The 21,998-nt window shown below is 50.7% G+C and overlaps 1 protein-coding gene across 5 annotated transcripts in view; it reads right to left on the bottom strand.

The window, feature by feature from the left end:
* The window catches only part of CDH23 (cadherin related 23), a 423,515-nt gene that overhangs the window by 377,910 nt on the left and 23,607 nt on the right, over nucleotides 1–21,998 (bottom strand). For all 5 annotated transcript variants that reach the window (XM_074382361.1, XM_074382354.1, XM_074382359.1 and 2 more), the window contains exon 2: nucleotides 1,972–2,043. In XM_074382361.1, coding sequence (XP_074238462.1) covers nucleotides 1,972–2,038 — 67 coding nt within the window. In that variant the 5' untranslated portion in view covers nucleotides 2,039–2,043. The remainder of the gene's footprint in view (nucleotides 1–1,971; nucleotides 2,044–21,998) is intronic.

The raw sequence follows: 21,998 nt of genomic DNA, 5'->3' as shown, positions 1-21,998 counted from the left end.
GGTCGGCTTAGTGCTTGCCCCTACCCTGAATGCACGAAGCATCTTTCACCTGGAGAGCTCAAGGGGAGACTACCGCGAATCACAGAAGAAGGCAGCCGAGGGCTTGGCACCTGCCTTATTTCTACTGATGTATGTTTTTTCTTTCTTTTTTTTTCTTCTTTTGAGACAGAGTCTTGCGCTGTCACCCAGGCTAGAGTGCAATGGCGTGATCTCGGCTCACTGCCACTTCCGCCTCCTGGGTTGCAGTGATTCTCATGCCTCAGCCTCCAGAGTAGCTAGGACTGTAAGTGTGTGCTACCACGCCTGGCTAATTTTTCTATTTTTGGTAGAGTCAGGGTTTCGCCATGTTGACCAGGCTTGTCTTAAACTCCTGACCTCAAGTGATCCTCCTGCCTCAGCCTCCCAAAGTGCTGGGATTACAGGCGAGAGTCACCATGCCAGGCCAAATGTATTTCTTTTTGAAGGATGAAGAAAGTGAGTGGAACAGAATGGGGGAAGGGCATGGATCCCAGGTGGCAGAGTCCCTGGGAAGGCTGAAGAAAGCGTCCTGACTCTCACTGTCCAGCAAACATGGAGGCCAGGGCTGCTCTCAGGCGCCCCTGATTGAAGCCTCCCACATGAGGCAGGGAGGAGCGGTGGGGATGACATCCTGACAGAAGCCCCCATGGAGGATCAGAGACCCTGCTTTGAATAGCCTTAGACCAGTAGCTTCCCCAGGGTTCAGTCTCTCCTCTATAAAATGTCTGGGAGTTAAGAAAGCGCCTGAGGCTCCCTTCCACTCTGACAGTCTTTGAGACTATGCTGTACTCCTGGACTGCCTGGATGGGAGGGAGCTCCCCATCACAGGGGGGGATTCCAGTAGGGATCCCTCCAAACATGCAGGCAAGGAGAGGGGACCCTCAAGGGACACTCAGACTGCAGGATGCTAGCAACAGTCCAACAAGCACGAGGCTGCAGCAGCCTCCAGAGACTCCGTCTGGCTCCCTGGATGGGGAGAAGGAGCTGGCCCCCACAGGAATGTGTTCGCGTGTGTCACTAGGTACACTGTGCCCACGGCTCTTCTCTGGGGATGCCATGGCCCTGGAGGATGCCACATCAGGTGTGCCTGCTCTCCTGGCCTGCCTTCAGTGCAGCCCAGGGCTGCTTTGCTCCCTGCCACCTGCTGTCAGGGGCCAAGGGAGAAGCGAATGCCCAGGCCTGTCCCAGCCTCCTCCATGGGCTCCGCAGCTGGCACTCTGAGCTGGCTGCTGCAAGGCCAGGAAAGGGGGGCAGAGGGGAAGGCTCCTGGCTGCCATACCTTTGCTCAGGCTATGCCCTCCTCAGGACGCCCTTCTTCCTGCTCCCCTAGTCTAAAACTACTTCTTGGTCTTCAAAGCCCAGATCGAATGAGGACCCTTCTGCTGGGTTTCTCCTGTCCTGAGGCCCAATTCCTCTTTTCTTCTGATGGACGCCCCTGGCGCTGTATCCATCCTTCATTACCACTCTATTCGCCCTGCATTAAAGGAAAACCTATGTGTGCCTTTCTCCCCTGCCAGCCTCTGAATTTCTTGAGAATGAGTTATTTCCTCCATTCCCCCAGAGGTGGGTGCAGTAAGTCAAGCACAGTGCACACAGTAGGTGCTCAGAACACAGCTGTGGAACTGAACAGAGCTGTGGCCAGTCCCTACACCCTAGGAGGAGGACGGTTCATGGTCACAGATCCCTCCGTCCCTTAGAGCTCAAGTATTTCTCAAGGCTTCTCCCATTCCCTCCTGTGCCCCAGACTTTGGGGACAACTGGTATTTTCAGCCCTATGAGAGCTCCAGAAGGCAACTGAGGCCAGAGAGGGAAATGTGTGCCTCAGTCACACAGCAAGGCAGCGTCTCCAGAGTCCCGCAGCACAAAGCTGAACCACCAGCCCCAACACTCTCCAGCCTGGCCTCCTGTGCAGAAGCTGGCCCGTGGGGTAGACACAGGGAGGACTGGACTTACCCCAGCATCCAGAGATCAGCACCAAAAGCCAGGCCACGTGGCAGCTGGTGGCAACATGGCACCTCATGGCTCCTGGAAACACAAAGAAGGAAAAGAGGGTGAGAAGCCTCCTGGGGGACATGGGGACTGCTCCTCAGCCCCTCCCACCTCTGAAGCTCCAGAGAGAACTGGGGCTGGGAAGGGAGGGGAAGGAATCAACTCAGATGGAGGGTGGGGGAGCACATGGGAAAAAAGACAGGGTCTGCATCATTTAGTTTTAACATTGTTCAATCCTGGGTATAGCACAGTGGCCTGCAAGTCACTGGGTGGGGCTGGGGCCAATTGGGTTCTCTTGGCCCTCACCGGGGCTGGCTGTCCTTCGAGGGGACTCTGGGCAAAGAGTGACATATTCTAGGCTCAGTGGATGGAGGGAGGGGCTGCTGCCTTTAGCCTCCAGGACCATATCCCCCAAGAGTGACAGAGCCTGGTTATCCTGGGGACAGCATTCCGGAGCTGGGTACTGACCAGGAAGACAGGGGTCTAACAGTGGCTTTGGCAAGTCCAACAAGCCCAGGCCCACCACCAGTGCCCAATGAGCATATCTCTTCCTGTTTTTTTTTTTTTTTTAATATTCACCATATTATCCCATAACCTTGGATATGAAGGGATGCAGCAGGCCATGGTGTCTGAAGAGGCACAGAGAGGGGAGGTGACCTTCCCAGGGCCCCACAGCAAGTCTGTGGAGGCTAAAGCTAGACTTTGAAGGGCTCAGAGCTAGCTCTAGCGAGATCTGGGGTTCAGCTGACAGAGGTTCTGCAAGACCCAATCCTATTTCTAAGGGTGGCTAGGAGGGTAGACAACTCTCTCCCACCATGGCAGCAGCCCCTGCTCTGGTCCCATTCCATCAGGGCCCTGGTCCTCCAGCAGCTCAGGAGCAGGCCTCCCTGGAGCCCAGCAGTAAAACCAGGGAAGCCACACTCACCAACTGGGAATTGTAACCTCCTATGGAACTGTCGGCCCTGGTAGTGCAGGGCCAGACTCCCACACATCACCCTTCCATGTGCACCTACTGTGCATCTGGCCTGGGAGGCATTCATCTCCCTGGCTCACAAAGTAGGATTAGAGCCATTAGACAACTTGTTCAGAGACCTCCAACTAGCAAACAGAACCAGCATCAAGACCCAAGCTGGGATACTACCTCCCTTATCAGTAAGTGACCAGGAAAGACTCAGGGCAGTGAATGGAGTTGGAGAAGGGATTTTTGGAGAGACTTCCACATCCCTGCCAAGATACAGGGGTGAGGGATCAAGAAAGAGCTGAGAGTTCAGAGCTCAGACCCCTTAATTCTGGACCTGGAGGGGCCTCAATCCCTCTCAGCCCACGTCCCCAGTGAACAATGAGGAGACCCTGCCAGATAGTTCCCGACCAACATGACATACAACACTCCACAGTCCCCTTTTACTTGCCTTCTAATACTATACTTAAAACACCTTAATTATAATGTATGAAACAGTCATTTGAAGAATAAAAGGTTTTTTTTGAGACAGAATCTCACTCTGTCACCCAGGCAGGGGTGCAGTGGGATGGTCTCGACTCACCACAACCTCCACCTCCCAGGTTCAAGCAATTGTCCTGCCTCAGTCGCCTGAGAAGCTGGGATTACAGGTGTCGGCCACCATGCACAGCTAAATTTTTTTGTATTTTTAGTAGATACGAGGTTTCATCATGTTGGCCAGGTTGGTCTCGAACTCCTGACCTCAGGTGATCCACCTGCCTCAGCCTCCCAAAGTGCTGGGATTACAGGCGTGAACCACCACGCCTGAAGAAGAATAAAAGAGTCTAAGATGTATTTGAATAATAAAGGGCAACTCATCCCCCTACACATCCTATCCCTGCATTTCCACTGCCTTGAGTTTCTGAATATTAACAGCCTATCACAGGGGTTGCAAACTGAAATGCCTACGAGGCCAGCAGGGAATTTAGATGAGGGTAATGCTGCGTGGGTGGGGATGATGGCCAGTTGGAGGCCACATGCTCTCTGTCCAGAAGTGGCAGCTGCTGATGTGTTTCAGCCAAGAGGGAATGTGGGCCCAGTGTGGCGGAGCTTCTGATTTTTCTCAATGAAAAACTAGAAATCAGGCTTTTCACATGAATTCAATTTTTAAATGTTGGCAAATAACTCAATTTGTAAGGAACACTTTGTGAGCCAAACATGATCATGCCCAGAATGGGCAGGCAGGGCCTGGCATGCATCCTACCAGGCCTTTCTCTGCACCCAAAAAATAATATTACCATTACACACATGTACGGAGCCATGAGGCTACTGTTTACTTTGAGAATAATGGAGTCTACATAAAAGCAACGTGCTTTTTGCACATCATGAAATTCCACAGACAACACTCCAGGCCAACATTGCTTAGAATTACCTCCTTTTTAGGAGATAATAATAGCTCACGGTATGGATGTTCCGTATGGAGATTTCATCCCTTACCGACGGGCATTTGGATGTTTCCAGGTTCCCGCCCCCATGAGCAATGCCACCATGCACATCTCCCTGCACATAACTGTGTTGGGATTTGGCTCTTCAATTTGGTTCTCCAACAGTGGGAGTGCTGGGTCAACCAAATGCAACCTAGAGTGTGTATGTGAACTTTTACTAGATACCGCCATACTATCTTCTGGAAAAGGCTGTGGCAATTCGCAGCCCCTCCAGCGGTAGATGAGAGAGTCTATGTGCCCACCTGGAAGTGATCTCTCTTTTAAATGGCTGCCAATCGCACACATGAAAAATGGTAGAGCACTGCTGCTTTAATTTGCATTTCCCTAAGTACTAGTGAGGTTGAGCAAGATGCCTTTCTCTAAACGTTCAAACCACTTTCCATCTGTTATCATGCGTTCCCCTATCACATCCTGCAAAGAAGGTAGCCAGCACCGCCAACATTATCCCTGATTTACAAGTGGAGAAACCGAGGCACTGGGCAATTAAGTGACAATCTGACATCTCACAGTGAGTGAGTGTCTTCTACAGAAAAAACTCCAGCCCTCTGCCATTCCAAACGAGATGTTAGAAGAATTAAACAACATCTGCCAAGAACATCATCCACAAATAGTTGGGGAGAGCACACCATTCCACTGGGTGCTGCAGGAAGTTTGCAGTGAGAGGAAGGAAGGAAGAAAATGAACACTTGTTAGGCAATCCCACAGGCCAAGGATTTTCACAGGGATTATTTTTACTCAATCTTCCAAAATATCTCTATGAAGTAGGTCTTCTTGTTCCCATTTTACAGACGAGGACATTGAGGCTCAAAGAGGTCACTCTAGGACTGACCATGTCGTCCCGAATCCAAATCTCCTGCTATTTCCATCACACCATGCTGCTGCTCCTGTTTCCGGACTATGTAAAAGGGGAAGGCATGGCCCCTCCCTCATGGAGCACAACACGCACCACACAACACGGGATGAATGTCTGCCAGGACGTGTGCGCCTGCACACAATGTGCATGCGTGCATCACGCCTTTCGCTTTCCACAGTGCAGCCTCAGGCTCCAACACCACTGGGCACACTGGGCCCCCAGCCTCTCTCCTTAAGTGCCTGTTCTTTCCCCATCAGAGGCCATCAGACTGCCTCAGTGCCCCGATCCATCAGTCAGGGGTGGATGCACACAGCCCTAATTCTGCAGTATTAGCAGGGACTGCCTCCAGAGCATCCAGAAGCAAGGACCACCTGAGCTCCATCCTCCTAGGTCAAGGTGGCACAGGCTCCACAGGGTAAAGCAAAGCAGCTGGGCCTGAAGGGCTCCACCCTGCTGCTGGGTTTTCCCTGAGGTTCCAGATCTTGTTATTCCACTGGCTCCTCTGGCTATAGGAGGAGAGTAAGGCCCAGAGAGAGCAGAAGCTGATGACAGTGGAAAGAGACAGACCCCTAAGCCCTGATCTTCAGCCTTGGTGTGGTGAGGCACTCTGCTTTGCCTGCTGGCAGTCCTCAGTACTGGAGCTGCGGCAAGCAGCATGGGTCCCCAGGGAGAGCCTGACCTCACTCTGATCTGTACAATAGCTGTTCCCCCGGCCTCTGGGCCTCCTCCCCTTCCATTCAGCACAGTCAAGTAGCCTCTTCCACCATATGAGGCTGCTCACCCTCAGGATGGGGCCTGAGCTCCCACCAACCCTCACATCTCCCCACTGGATCAGGAAACACAGACACACCTTTCTGTGCTGGGCTTCCTGCTTGGACCTGGGATAGGTGCCAGAGATCTGCTCCAGAGGTACGAGCAGGACCACAACCAGCTGCTCCCAAATCTCCCAAGTGCTGCTTAGAGCCCCCTGCCAAGGAGACACATGGCCAGGCCCCAGAACCCTCAGACTCCAATTCCCAACATCCTTCTTCATGCCAAACTTTGTGCCGAGCACAGTGGGGGAACATAGGGTCATGAGAACACACGGCCATGACTGGAAACATGTGCTGGTGTGAAATGAGTGAAACAGACTGTCACTGCCCAGGGCCATCAGAAGAGAGAAAATCCCAGGGCTCCCAGCCTTCAGGGCTCAAGCTACACAGATGTCAGATTCATAATTCTAACATTTACTGAGTCTATGTTATATGCCAGTCATTGTGATAGACAATGTTCTCTACATACTGGGGCTCAGAGAGGTTGAACAACTTGCTCAAAGTCGCACAGCTAATAAGTGTCAAGTCTGAATTTGAACTGCATTCTGACGGCCAGGCTCCCAGCCTCAGCCCCAATCCCTGAAGAGCTCCGACATGTGACCCAGGGGAGGGCCCTGCTGAGGCACCTGATAGGAAGTCCCTGGGCAAGACCCTGGCATCTGGTCAGAGAGCCTGGTGAGAATTCCAGCATGCTCACAGCCAAGGTATGCAGCAGGAGGCAAGCTGCATATGCCAGGAAGAAGGCAATGGCTAGGGTGGTGGGTTGACTGCTGTTTCATCTGCCCCCTCAGGCTGTTGGCATCTCACATGCATTGCTCCTAGAACCAGAAGCAATAGGAGAACGCATGCACCATCAGGGGTGAGCAGGACTCCCACCTCCTCACCCGCCACTGCCTCTCTCCACCACCTGCCCCTCAAGGCTGATACCTTTGTCCCTGGGGGAAGATCAGCAGGGCCCCCACACCCCAAGCTGATGCAACTGGGCAGGGAACCAATCCGTCTTTGAAAATTGTCTGAAGAGCCTGAAAACACATACACCCTATGACCTTGCAATTCTGCCTCTGGAACTTCAGCTGAAGAAATCGCCATGGCTGTACGTGAACACCAAGACACAGGGATGTCCACTGCTGCATTACTTATGACAGATACCCAACAGGGGACTGGCTCAGTTGTAGGACGTCCCCAAGAAGCAACAGAGGATAGTGTGTGGATTCCTAGTGTGAATGTGTGCAGGGGTGTGTCCATACGGCACTGTGGGGTGATGTCAGGGTGTCGTGTGAGTGGTGAGGTTATGGGAAGGTTTATTTTCTTCTACCTGCTTTCTGCATTTCGAATATCTTCTATAATAAGCATTTGATGTGTTGATGATCAGTGGCCTCACTGATGTCCCTGACAAATTCTTGCCATAGCCTGTGAGCACATGGACAGCACTGATTAGAAGTTCTCTCCTGCCCTCTCCAGACCTCCCTGAAGCCCAGAGTCCCAGGTGCAAACAGCAGGGGAGACTATGGGAGCTGGGCACATCCTCAGCAGTCCTTTGGCTGGCACTCCTACCTGGGCTGCTACCAGACGTTTCTAGGGACACGGAACTCCTTTCATCCTGGGCAGTGGGTCCCGGCTTGGGAGGCCCTGCCTCTCCATCCCGTGGGTCTTTGGTCTTTCCTTGCCAGGCAAGGAAGTCTGATTGGTCTCATCACCAGGAGGGCTCCCTCATGCTCTGCCTGCAGGCAGCCCTGAGCAGCAGAATGGGCTAAAACTCAGAACAGGAGACAAGGCCCAGAGCTGACACTTGGTCCCATACTAAGGGCTCTCCTTTCCCCAGGTGAGGATCAACAGTGTGAAAGAAAAGCTTGTGCCTGAAAGCACTCACACACACATCACACACACATACACACAGACGCACCACACACACACACCACACAGACACACCACACACACCGCACACACTCACACTCACACACAGTCACACACACCACACATACACTCTCACATACACCACACACACACACAACACACACATTCACACATACACAGCACAAACACAGCACACACTCTCACACACACCACACTCACACTCTCATACACTGCACACACACATATGGCACACACACCACACACACACACTCTCACACATACACACACACACACTCATACGTTCATGCACACACACACAAAACTGGGTTCTGCCACCCCTTCCAGGAGATACATCCACAAAATGTCCCCACTTCTTTGCCCAGGCTGGAGAAAACCAGGTTCCTTGCAAAGCTCCCCATGACCTGTGGAGGTGTCATCAAACACCTCTGAATCCTAGAAAAAAACCTAAGAGGAAGCCCGTTGAAGCCTGGTGTCCTAGACTGGAAAGCCATATTCCGTGTCACTGCTGGAGTAAGGCATACTCCCCTCTTCTGGGAAACAGGCAGTTCTGTGCCTAACTCCCAGGGCAAAGCTCACACTGTGACTGTCTCCCATCTCTGCCTGCAGCCGCGTCCAGAGGTACAAGTGTAGAGGGTGCACGGCTGCCTGCCTACAGGCCCAGCAGGCAGGGGGACACGAGAGAACAGAGCAGGGGGAAGGGAAAGGGCAGGAGGGGACATCTGGGCAGCATTTCAGTTTCTGGAGAGTGAGAGATTTTCACAGCAGGGTGCCACGATTTAGTTTGAACTGCTATGAATTCCCATAAAATCAGATGCACTCAACTTTGAATAGAAATACAGAAATGCGCTGCAGAAATCAAATACAATTTGGGGATTATTCACCACCGCTACACAGAGAGGTTCATGCGTGCAAGAAGGCGCCTGCAGACGACACCATTAGGGCTGCTAATGGCCAAGCCCTGTAGGCCATCGATGACCACGCTTCAAAGCCCACAATATCCAGGCCACTGCCGGGGAAGCTGCTGTGATGAAAAGAGGGGACAAGACCACCTCATGGCTATTCTGTTCTTACGCCCTCCCCTGGATCCCTCCCAGAAACTTCCATGAGGTGGTGACTGGGGTGGGAAGGGAGGGCCTGACCTGAGACCCCCAGGGTGGGGAGCCACAGGCATCAGCTTCCCTCACATGAAGCCCAGTGTCTCTGAGTTCCCCTCACCAACTCTTTAAAAAAATCATTCAGCAAAAGATGTATTTGATTTTACGTTATTCTTTTAGGAAGTATACATACATAGGAAATAACTAAACAAAAGGTGTACAGCAGGAAGTGAGTCTCCTGTCTCCCCACCCCATGCCGCCTTCCCAGAGGCAACCCTTAAGGTCTCATTCCCGAAGTTCTGTATGTTCACATAATGACATAGCACGTAGTTCTCTATGTCTCTTTAAAGAAAATCCGAGTGGTACTCATGTTATCTGACTCTTAGCTTTTCACACGACCATGTATCTTAAGGACTGTTCCACTGCAGTACATACTGAGTTGGCTTATTCTTTTTAGCAGCTGCAGGGTGTCCTTCTATATGGGGAACCAAATTTTTCTTTCCTTCTTTCTTTTTTTGAGACGGAGTTTTGCTCTTGTTACCCAGACTCGAGTGCGATGGCATGATCTCGGCTCACTACAACCTCCACCTCCCGGGTTCAAGCGATTCTCCTGCCTCAGCCTCCCGAGTAGGTGGGATTACAGGCATGCGCCACCACGCCTGGCTTATTTTGTATTTTTAGTAGAGACCGGGTTTCTCCATCTTGACCAGCCTGGCCAGGCTGGTCTCGAACTCCTGACCTCAGGTGATCCACCTGCCTCAGCCTCCCAAAGTGCTGGGATTATAGGCATGAGCCACTGCACCCAGCCTTATGGGGGACCATACTTTAACCAGTCCTCTGCTGATAGACATTTAGGATATTCTTTTTTTTTTTTTTTTTTTTTTTTTTTCCTGTCCCCCAGGCTGGAGTGCAGTGAGTGGCTCAATCTCAGCTCACTGCAACCTCCACCTTCCTGGTTCAAGTAATTTTCCTGCCTCAGCCTCCTGAGTAGCTGGGAGTACCGGTGCCTGCCCCAACACCAGGCTAATTTTTTTGTATTTTTAATCGAGCTGCGGTTTCACCATGTTGGTCAGGCTGGTCTCAAATTCCTGACTTCAAATGCTCTGCCAGCCTCAGCCTCCGAAAGTGCTGGAATTAGAGGCATGAGCCACCGCACTCCACCTAGGCTGTTCTTAATCTTTTCCTTTGACAAAGAAAGCCACGACGAGTATCTTTGTTGCCACATCTTTGTGTAGTGGTGCATTTAGAAGTAGGAAAGTTTCATAGCTCTTGGCAAATTGCCCTCCAAAGAGGGTGCACCAAGTTATACCCCTGCCCCCAACAATAATGAGGAAAAAGCCATTTTCCCACACCTTTGCCATCACTAGGCTCTCACTCTTTTCTCAGTCTCCAAAAAGACAACAGAGGCTCCTAATCTTCACATCCCCAACCCCAGCCTGGCACATAGACAAGAATGGAGCGATCAAAGTCAGCTTCCTCCTATCCCCCAGCTTATCAGCAGGGGAGCAGCCTGTAGACCCCAGCCCAGGTCTGGCATGTTGCTGAAACCTGTGCCCACCCCCTCACTGGGGTCACTGCCAGTCACCCACCCTGTGTTCTCCCTGTGCCCTGACCTCGTGGTTCCCTCCACCTGGAGCACCCCCTGGCTCAACCTTTCACACCCTGCCCTATAGCTCAAATGCCCTTCATCTATGAGGCCACCTTGGAACCCTGCTGGAACCGGAGGCTCAGTTCCTGTCATCCTTAGTACCTTGTTGGAGGCATCTATCCCCGATGTGTGGGACAGCTGGCCATGCCCTTGTCCTCCTGCTGCCAGAGAATCCACAGATCCTTGCAAGCAGAGTCTGCTTCATCTCATACAGCCATTTGCCCACTAGCAGGTGTCTCTAAAATTTAACAGCTCTGGCAGTGAGCTGATTTCTTCCCTAAATAGGTTCCAGTCCTTGCCTTTCCCATCTCAGCACATTCATCTCTATCCAGCCAGTGAGTCTCCATACCATCTTTTGATTAATTCAGTTAACAAACATCTTCCATACACCTGCTAAATACGACTTTCCTCCCTGTCCCCGATCGCTATATTTCAGCCACACTAGCCCCTCTCGGCCTCAAACCTGCCAGCTCATTCCCATCCCCTGGCCATCACTGGGCTTGATCAGATTCTCGATCCCGGTCCTCCATTCCTCTGCAGTAGAATGACACGTACACACCCATGCTGGGGTCTCCCATCTCTTATGCTGAGCTTGGCCATGACACCATTTTGGCCAACCTCCACACTAGCAGGAGCATGCACCTTCTGCAGAGGGGCTTGTCTGTTAAGCTCCTGCCATTCAGTTTGAGAAGAACACACCCCATGCAGACCCCTGGCCCCAGAAAAGTGGGCAGGCAGAACCCATGCGAAGCCTAGAGTCAAGCTCAGTCACGCCCAGCCTAGATTTGCTGACCCTCCCTCCAGCTGACCCCTGACACATAAGCGAGAATAAATGACGGTTGTGGTGCTTTGCTGTGCAGCTTTTCTCGAGATAACAATGACTGATAACACTATGGATATGACACCATAAGCAGAGGCAAGAAGCGGAAAAAAATCGATAAATTGGACTTCATCAAAATAAAAAACTTTTGTGCACCAAAGGACACTATCAATAGAGTAAAAATGCAACCCACAGAAAATATTTGCAAATCACAAGCCTGATAAGGGATTAATATCTAAAATATAGAAAGGACTCCTAAAACTTAACAACAAAACAACGTAATTGGAAAGGAGGCAGATTTCTTCATAGAAGATATACAAATGGCCAATAAGTCCATGAAACAATGCTCACCATCACTATTATTAGGGAGCTATAAATCAAAACCACAATGAGATACTAGGTCACACTCACTAGGATGGCTATTATAAAACACACACACATAAAACAAGTGTTGGAGGCCAGGTGCAGTGGCTCACACCTGTAATTCCAGCACTTTGGGAGGCCGAGGTGGGTGGATCACTTGAGGTCAGGAGTTCAAGACCAGCCTGGCCAACATGGTGAAACCCCGTCTCTACTAAAAACACAAAAATTAGCCAGGCGTGGTGATGCACACCTGTAATCCCAGCTACTCAGGAGGCTGAAGCATAAGAACTGCTTAAACCCAGAAGGCAGAGTTTGCAGTGAGCCAAGATCATGCCACTGTACTCCAGCCTGGGCAACAGTGAAACTCTGTCTCAAAAAAAAAAAAAAAAAAAAAAAAGGAACAAGTGTTGGTGAGCATGTGCATAAACTGGAACCCCTGTGTGTGTTCTGGTGGGACTGTAACATGACACGGCTACTGTAGAAAGTAGTGACAGCTCCTTAAAAGAGTAAGCATAGGGCCCAGGCATGGTGGCTCACGGTGGCTCACGGTGGCTCACGCCTGTAATTCTAGCACTTGGGGAGGCTGAAGCAGGCGGATCACTTGAGGTCAGGAGTTTGAGACCAGCCAGGCCAATATGGTGAACCCTGTCGCTACTAAAAATACAAAAATTAGCTTGGTATGGTGGCATGCACCTGTTGTCCCAGCTACTTGGGAGGCTGAGGCAAGCAGGAGAATTGCTTGAACTCAGGAGGCAGAAGTTGTAGCGAGCCAGGATTGCACCACTGCACCACTCCAGCCTGGGTGACAGAGTGAGACTCTATCTCAAAAACAAAAAACAAAACAAAACAAAAAAAAACGTAAGCACAGAATTACCATATGCTCCAGGAATTCCACTTCTGGGACCATACACGAAAGTACTGAAAGCAAAAAACTGGAACCTGTATTTGTACACCAATGTCTATGGCTTCATTACTCTTAATGGCCAAAACATGAAAACAAACCAAATATCCTTCAGCAGACAAATACGTAAACAAGATGTGGTATATCCATACAATGCAATGTCATCCAGGCATGAAAAGGAATGAAACCTGACGCCTGCTACAAGGAAGATGAACCCTGTAAACCTGACGCCACCACCCAGTCACCAAGGACCACATATTATGAGTTTGTTTATGTGAAATGTCCAGAAGAGGTAAATCTGAGAGGCAGAAAGTACATCTGTGGATGCCAGGGGCTGGGGGCGATGGGGAGGGAGAGTAGCTAAAGGGTATGGGGCATCTTTCTTTTTTTGAGACAGGGTCTCACTCTGTTGCCCCCAGGCTGGAGTGCAGTGGTGTAGTCACGGCTCACTGCAGCCTTGATCTCCTGGGCTCAATCGATCCTCCCAACTCAGCCTCCCTGTAGTACCACTAAGTATTGATTGATTGATTGATTGATTGTAGAAACAAGGTCTCACTGTGTTGCTGAGGCTGGTCTCAAACTCCTGGACTCAAGCAATCCTTCCATCTCAACCTCCCACAGTACTAGGATTATAGGTGTGAGCCACTGCACCTGGTTAGAGATATCTTTGTGAGATGATGAAAATGTTCCAAAATAGGCCGTGATGATGCTTGCACATATCTTTGCAGGCACTAATAACCATTAAATTGCACACTTTAGTAGGGCATATTGGATCATATATGAATAACATATTAGAGCTGTTTTTAAAAAATCAAAAATGAATTTAATAAACAAAGCTAGTGTAGAAACCGAAGCTTATCAAAAGTAATTGAGGTAAACCACCAAGTTCACCCTTGGTGCAGATCTCCTTCCAATCCCTCTACTCCCTGCAGCCCCACCTCTCACCCCCAGCCAGAAAGGCAGCTTGGCCACACCCAGCCCGCTCCTGCCATACCTGAAGTCCATCTTCCATGGTGAGCCAATCTGGGCCAGCCAGCTCATTCGACAGACAAGGGAACTGAGGCCCACAGTGGCTGCCTTCTCTGTCTTCAGACCATCAGTCCAAGAGCCAAGGATCGAAAGGAAGACCCCAGGTTCTGAGCCTGTCCCGTATTCTCTCGCAGGATAGCCCTCAGAAGTCCTGACTCCACTCCGAAAGTGCAGGGCAGACTCGGTGCTCCCAGGCATTTTCAGCTCTGCTCTTCTCTGCCTCTCAGAGGCTGACCCCATCACCACTCCCAAGTCCAGACTGTTTGCTCAGGGGCCATGCAGATGATCAGCGGAACTATGGGTGAGGCCAAGGCCACTCCTGGTGGCCACCTGCTCAACTTCCACCCGCTAATTCACTGCCAGCCCCTCCTGCCCAACCCAAGACAGAGGGGTGAGAGGGAAGCCAGGACACCCTTTCTTATTTCCCCTTTCCCCCAGTCAATGAAAAGGTTCACAGGTGTCCCACGACTCCACCTCCTTCTCTCCTTTGCATTCTCTGCTCTCACCCCTTGCACCCCAAAAGCTGCCCAAAAGGAATCTCAATGCTGAGAACCCAGCAGCTTCCATCAAGCAGCTGCCAGGAGAACACCTCCCTGATGACTTTCACTCTGGAAAGCCTTTCTGTACATGTGACTGCAAATCTAGACAGAGTGACGTTATGCCCATTTCACAGATGGGGCACTGAGCACTCAGAGGATCAATTTGACACTGAGGATCAGCCAGGGAGTCAGCAACAGAGTCTAGCCTCTCATCTAAAGAGAGAGCTTCCGCCTGGCACAGAACCACACGTGGGCTGCAAAGAGTGAAGGTGAGACAAACAGCATCCGACTGCTCACTCCCTGCTGTGCTCCCACCCCACGGGAGCTCCAAATGCTGGGCTGGGGCACCACTGTCCTGCAGATAGACAGGGCTGGCTCTAGACCAGTCACACGGGAAAGTGCAGGCCTCTCTCAGGCTCCTCCCTCTCATGGGATCTAATGACCTGGGAACCATTCTTTTCTCTTTTCATTTGTTTTCTTTTATCTCTTCTTTCTTTTCCCTTCCTTTTCTTTTTCTTTCTCTTTCTTTTCTCTCTCTCCCCACTTTCCTTTCTTCCTTCCTTCCTCCCCGCCTCCCTCCCTCTCTCTCTCCGACTCTCCCCACCACCCCCACCACCCCACTGTGATTTTAGCCAGGCTGGTTCCCTCCCCTTCCACCCTCACCCACTACAGGACACCATCCACAACACTCTCCAGTCTTCACAGACACCCCCTTGGCGCTCAGCCCCTATTTCTTGACCTTAGGTACAAATAGGAGTTCTCTCACTCCAAGCAGAGCCAGCGGTCAGTTGTGTGACCCTGGGCAAGGTGGCAGATCTCTCCAGGCCTCATTGTCCTTGTCTGCAAAATGCAACTTGGGACACAGCTCCCGCCTTTGCTGAGACAGGGCCCTATGACCAGAGGCCCTTCCTCCCATTTGGCATGTGGGGCCTGAGGAGCCTTCCCTGACAGCGCCCCCTCCCTGGGGCAGAAGCAGTCCCTCCACCCTGTGTCTGGGATCTCTGAGATGTGACTCAGGCTGCTTTCAAGCCTGCGGTGATGCAGCTCGAGCTCTGCTTTGTGTGATGGTTTCACTGTCTATGCTGCAGGCTTCCCCCAAGCCTGCCCAGAGCCTGGCAGATAGGTGCACTGCGAGCACTCGATGAATAAATGACTGAACAAATAAAGCAGCAAGGTCCCTTCCAGCGTGAACAGTGACGCTATGCTGTAGGGAAGGCCCCGGCACAGCCCCACCAGCCAGCTGCCAGACACACTCTCAGCCGGGGGGAAGGGGACCCCTGGGGGGATGGGTGGGGGTATCAAGGAGAGAGGGCAAGGCACAGGCTCTAACAGCAAGTTGATCATCTTCCCTTTAAGTGATACATCTTTTCCAGATTGCCTGTGACAGCCACTTCCTCCCCCCATCATTGTGTGAGATGCTGTTAGGATCGTTTTTACGCGTGTTAATATCACAGCTTCCAAAAGGAACAAGGGGCACCCAGAAGGGGCTTGACCAGAAGGAGCTTTGGGCTCTGGACTGAGAGCTCAGTGGGAAACAGGGTCCCATCAGATTACCTTACTGCACGTGGGGAGAAAAGGGCAAGGCCACTCGGGGACCATCAGGCTGGCAAGAGATCCAGGTTCAAATCTCTGCTCAGCCTCAGTTTCCTCTCTGTGCTGAGGGAGGCAGCACCTACGTGGATGTCATGGGGACTCAACGGTGGCACACCTGAGAGTGCTCACAAGTGCACCTGGCACGGGTGTGTGTCCAGCACACCCAAGCGTCCTCTTGCCTTGCCCCTTCTGCTCAATTCTCACGTCACAACAGTCGTAGTGACAACCATGCTCCGTTATATGAAGAGCACATCACCCTGTTGCACTCATCACAAGCACCCAACATCTGGACTGCAGCAGGTTCTGTGACAGCAGGCAGGGCAGACTCAGACCAGGTGATCTTAGAACAGAGCAGAGAGTGACACCCGTCCTGCCCCACCCAGTGAGCACCACCAGCCTTTGAGCTCACTTGGCCTTCACCGGCCTTGGACGTGGGAACACCACCTCATTTTCCAAAGGATGAAAATGAACCTCAGGGAGGAGAGACGCATGACCCTAAAACCCTGCAGTGCTAAGGCCCCAGTGTGACTGACAGAACTAGAAATTGGGGGCTTAGGCTGAGTCCCCACTAAAGCTGTCACCTCCTGCCACCACACTCTTGGTCTCCCTTCCTCTCCAGCAAAGGCATCATCCTCCTGGAGCTGCTGGTTGGCTCTCTCTCCTACCTGACGGTTGCTAACCTCCCACAGCTGCGCTCCTCACAGGGACCCACCCAAGGCGCACCTTCCTACCCCAGAGACAATGGACTTGCCCAGAACCTGAGGCAGGGAGTGGTTTCAAATCTAACCCCAGGTGAAATGCACAACTGGACATCTGATTGTTGCCAAGCCCCAGCTCTGCAGAGGCACCGAATCCACTGCAACTTCCTTCTCCTCCTTTAATGGGGCTTGGCCATCACCTCCTCTGAGAAGTCTCCTCTGATTTCCCTACTGCACTCCTGACAAACACATGTCCTCGTTTGAGCCCTATGCTCTGTGTGTATGCAGCCGTCTGGTTCCTTCACTGGACCTTAAACTCCCCGAGGACCCTAGGATCCGGGCGCGCTTACTTCACCATGGCTGCTCCAGAGCCTAACACAAGTGCTGTCACAACATAGGAGGTGTTCAATAGCAGTGGCTGAAATATAAAAACATAAATGGAAAGGAGGGAGGGAGAGAGGGAAAGAGGAAGCCCGAGCGCAACCCCTCCTCCCAAAACCGAACTCTGAAGGCTTTGCCCCTCTGCTCTGCCCTCCCACAATGAAGCTGCCCAGGAAATGGAGTCATGGGGCTATGGCAAAGGCAGGTATGCATACTATTCTTCCCCTCTCTGGGCCTCAACTTTCCCACCCATGAAATGGGGATCCAGTTTCCCAAAGGCAGATCAAGCATATAGAGAGCTTACAGTGGGTCCTTAGGCCAGGAAAGCCTCCCACATTGATGCAGTTGGTGTGGAAGGAGAGCCAAGTAGTTGAGCAGGCCTGTGGAGGCCTTGAGACCCCAGGGGGCCTAGCTCAGGCATCCCCAAACTTTTTACAGAGGGGGCCAGTTCACTGTCCCTCAGACCGTTGGAGGGCCGCCACATACTGTGCTCCTCTCACTGACCACCAATGAAAGAGGTGCCCCTTCCTGAAGTGCGGCGGGGGGCCAGATAAATGGGCTCAGGGGGTCGCATGCGGCCCGCGGGCCGTAGTTTGGGGACACCTGGCCTAGCTCTTCACCCAAATAATTTTTCTTCCTCATACAGGGAACACTAAAAATCAGGGACAGAAATCCAGAGCTAGAAGAGGCTTGGAGATCCTCAGCATGCTGCTCATTTCACAGATGGGGAAACTGAGGCCCAGAAAGGGCAGAGGAAAGGATATTGGCATATGCTGAGTGAGCCTACTGTGTGCTAGACTTTCTACAGAACTTCGTGTCACCACTCCCTTTGCAGATGAAGAAGTGGGGACTCAGGAAGAGTCTGTAATTGACCGAGGTCTCACGGAAGTTAAGTGACAGCGGCAGGATTCGAACCCAGGTGGCTCTGGCTCCAAAGACCAAGCTCTTTGCATGGCACCATAGGGCAAAGGCTTCCTGAAACCAGGACCACCAGAGCCAGTGATTTCAAGATGGTGGTTCCTTGACACCTAATCCAGTGCTCACTCCTCTACACACACCGGGGCTGTCCCACAATGTCCCACCTTCTAGACCCATGTGTCTGATTCAGAAAATCATTAAGCATCATGATTGGAGATGACTATAGTTAGCTCCTCATCCAACTGTTGTACTTTACAGCATCCTCCCTTATAGACCTTCAATCCAAACTTGTATACCTCCAGGGGTGCGAAGCTCACTACCTACTCAGGGCACATTCCATCTTTTGGACAACTTGGTTAATAAGGATGCCTTTCCTCTTAATGCCCTGCTTCTTTTAATGATCCAAAAGCTTCACATAACTCCTGGTTCACTGTATCCACATTTGCTCCTATTCAGACATGCGTGTGAGGCGCACACACACACACACACACACACACACACACAGGTTTCCTCACCGTCCACCACACCAGCCTCTTTTAATTTATTTTCCAGGCCTCTCCCTCCTTCCCTTCCCCAGTAACTACTTTCTAACCTTTACTAAGGACAAGTATATCTTTTTTAAAATACTCAATTCAAGAAAAAATATTTCACATCTGCATGAGCAATACACAAATCATAATTCTTAAAAATAACAAATTGCAGGCCAGAGTAATCATAAGTAAATTGATATTGATAAATAAGCTTCTCTCCAGAGCAGTAGGTGGTTTATTTTAATCTAATGAGTTTTGTATTTTCCCAGCTTTCAGATTCCATGATGAAGGGCTGTCTGCAATAGAATTACGACACTCTTCGAAATATTGTAATTTAATGCCTCATTTTGTCAAGACTTTCTTGAAAATGAGATTTGTTCCCAGTGAAGAATTTTACTTAGCTCTTTCTCATATGCCCCCACCCACTCCCCAGGCACATAGGTTCTCCTTAGGTGGGGCAGGTCGTGGGGTGCAAGAGGTGTGGGGTGAGAAGGCCAGGTTAAACAAACATGGTGGCAGGGGGCAGAGGCTGGGCAGGGAGCAGGAGTGGAACTGCTCCTGGCTGGACACAGCCTTGCTGTGTGACTGGGTAGTACCCAAGGCCCACTCTGGGCCCACCTGCAAACAGAGAGAGGAGCACAACCTTCATCTTTCCTATGAAGAGCTGAAAGGGCTGCTATCTGGGGGTTAAAGAGAGCAGTATAAGAACCTGGAGACCCCTGAAGACTGGAGAGAATGACACTTCCCACGGGCAGGGGGGCAGCAGAAGCCAAGGCTTGAGGTGAAAGGAACAAAGCTATTTGCAGAGAGCCTCTGGGGGTCATTTGGTTGAATGCCCTCCAGAGACAGAGAGCTCAGCACCTCCTCAGCCAGCCTGCTGCTCTGTGAGGTTACTACAGCCAGGCCACTGGGGGGTCCCTCTGGATGGGGGTAGTGCTGAGAAAAGCTGAAGTGAGTAAAGCAGAGGCCAAGAGAGCAGCCAGGCTGACTGCCCAACTTGCTATGTAAGCTTGCATGAGCTTAGCCGCTCTGTGCCTCAGTTTCCCTAATCTCTTAAATGGAGATAGTAATAGTCATACTTACTTCATAGGATTGTTATAAGTATCAAATGAGGTAATACATGTGAAATCTCTGGAATACAAACTCACATATAGTAAGCTCCCAATAAGTGCTATTGTTACTAGCATCATCATCACCATCATCACCACCATCACTGTCATCATCCAATCACCATCACCAACATCATCATCACCATCACCATCATCACCATTATCATCACCATCATCATCATCACCATCACCATCATCACCATTATCATCACCATCATCATCATCACCATCATATCACCATAACCATCACTATCATCATCACCATCACCACCATCACCCCATCACTATCACCATCATCATCACCATCATCATCACCATCACCACCATCACCCCATCACTATCACCATCATCACCATCATCACTATCACCATCGCCGTCATTATCATCATCGCCATCACCATCATCACCATTACCATCATCACCATTATCATCATTATCACCATCACGATCACCACCATCACCCCCTTACTATCACCATCATCATCACCATCATCATCACCATCATCATCACCATCATCATCACCATCACCGTTATCACCATCATCATCAAGTGTGCACAGAAACTACTAGAGAGGACACTGAGAAACCAGAAAAGCACACCTTCTGGGCGGGAAGCCTGGGTGACTGGAAGAGACAGGTGCAAGAGAAGGGTTTCACTGGATTCCACTTTGGGCCTTTTGAATTTTCTGCATATGTTATTATTGCCCAAAAATAAAATTTAAAAAAAAGATAATTTGGTATTTCAAAAAGAGAAAGGAAGAAAGACAAATTGCTTCTAATGCGCCCCAATCTGCCTTCCAGTAACTTTCCCTCCCTGTTGGATTTATGGACTTCGGAGTCACACAGTCAACCCGTGCCCTTCTGAAAAAGTCATTCATTGGCTCAACAAACTCTCCTGAGCACCAGCTATAGCTGTTGAGTGTAAAGTATTCAGTAGAAGCCGGGACAGACTCCCTCCCTACATCCTGGCAGGTGAGAGATGCTCAGCCTCACCATCTGGGTCCCAGGTACCCCAAGTGAAAGCCCTGGTGACATCACTTTTCCCCTTCTTGGCCCACTCTCCCCTAAACAGTTGTTCTCTTGCCTGAATTAAGTTTTGGGTCTCCACTTTTGATTGTTAAATTAGGTGAGTTCACCAGTTACTGGTACACATGCTGAGGTCTTCAGAGGTAAAGTGAACTGCTGTTCACAACTTTGAAAGGCATCCAAAACAATGGTCTGATGGAGGGATGGGGAATGAACAGATAGAAAAAATAAAGGAAATGTAACAAAATGTACTCTGTAGAATCCCAGTGAGCATCTAGGTGTTCACTGGACAAGTCTTCTGACCCTTCCGCATGCCCAAAAATTAATAAAAATGTTAGGGGGAAATTAGGAGAATTCAAAACCACCAAACCTCTGAGCGGTTTTTCACATCTGAGTGGCCCTCCAATGCCCTTTTCCTCTGGGCTAGAGACTTTCCATGGGAAATGTCTCTGCACGTCCATGTTAAAGGGCATGGGTGTTGCCTCCAGGGCCTTTGTCATACCAGCCCCCACTAGAAAGGGCACAGTGATGTGCCGGGGCAGACGAGGAGCAGGGGCAGGGCAGGGGCTGAGGGCCTTTGTCATACCAGCCCCCACTAGAAAGGGCACAGCGATGTGCCGGGGCAGATGGGGAGCAGGGCAGGGGCTGAGGGGAGCAGGGGCAGGGCAGGGGCTTGGGGGATCTGCATTCCCCCCAAGTTCACCTCATTTTTCAGACAGTCCATTCCTGCAGCACAAGCAGCCCTAGGGCAGGCCCAGCTAAGAAGAAGAAAGCTTGCACTCTCTGGTATTGCAGGGAGAAGGGAAGGGAGCCACAGAGGGAGGGGAGAGTGTGCATATAACTTTGGGGGCAGGGGGAGGAAGTGGGTGGCTGAATCCATGTTGGGGACACAGAGGAACACTAACCCTCAGTCCCCTCAAAGTCATGCTATGAAACCCCTAACACCTTCCTAAAGGTTTTTCTTAGTTGATAGTAAAATAACAAAAACAAAGACAAAAATTTATTATTATAGTAGCTCTCCTTTGTTGAGTGCATACTACACGCAAACATTGTGTTTATTAGTTTCCACAGCCATCTGATGAGGAGGATGCAATAATTGCTATACCCATTTCACAGATAAACAGATTGAGACTAAGACCAAAGAGGTCATTGCCCCAAGATTACTCAGCTAGTAAACAATGAACCGGGATTGAAATCCCAATTGGGTACTGCTTGCAATTATGATGTAATAACCATGGCAGACAATCAATCTCCATGAGACTAGAAAATTGGATCAAAAAAAAAAAATCTGCTTGAAAGTACCAGAGAACCGTCAGGTTAGACAGAAGCTGCAGTGTGACAATCCAGAGAGAAAGGAATC

Source organism: Saimiri boliviensis, chromosome 12, assembly GCF_048565385.1.
Source record: "Saimiri boliviensis isolate mSaiBol1 chromosome 12, mSaiBol1.pri, whole genome shotgun sequence".
NCBI lineage: Eukaryota > Metazoa > Chordata > Mammalia > Primates > Cebidae > Saimiri > Saimiri boliviensis.
The sequence above is the reverse complement of the archived record's forward strand: the minus strand, read 5'-3'. Positions and strand labels throughout refer to the sequence as shown.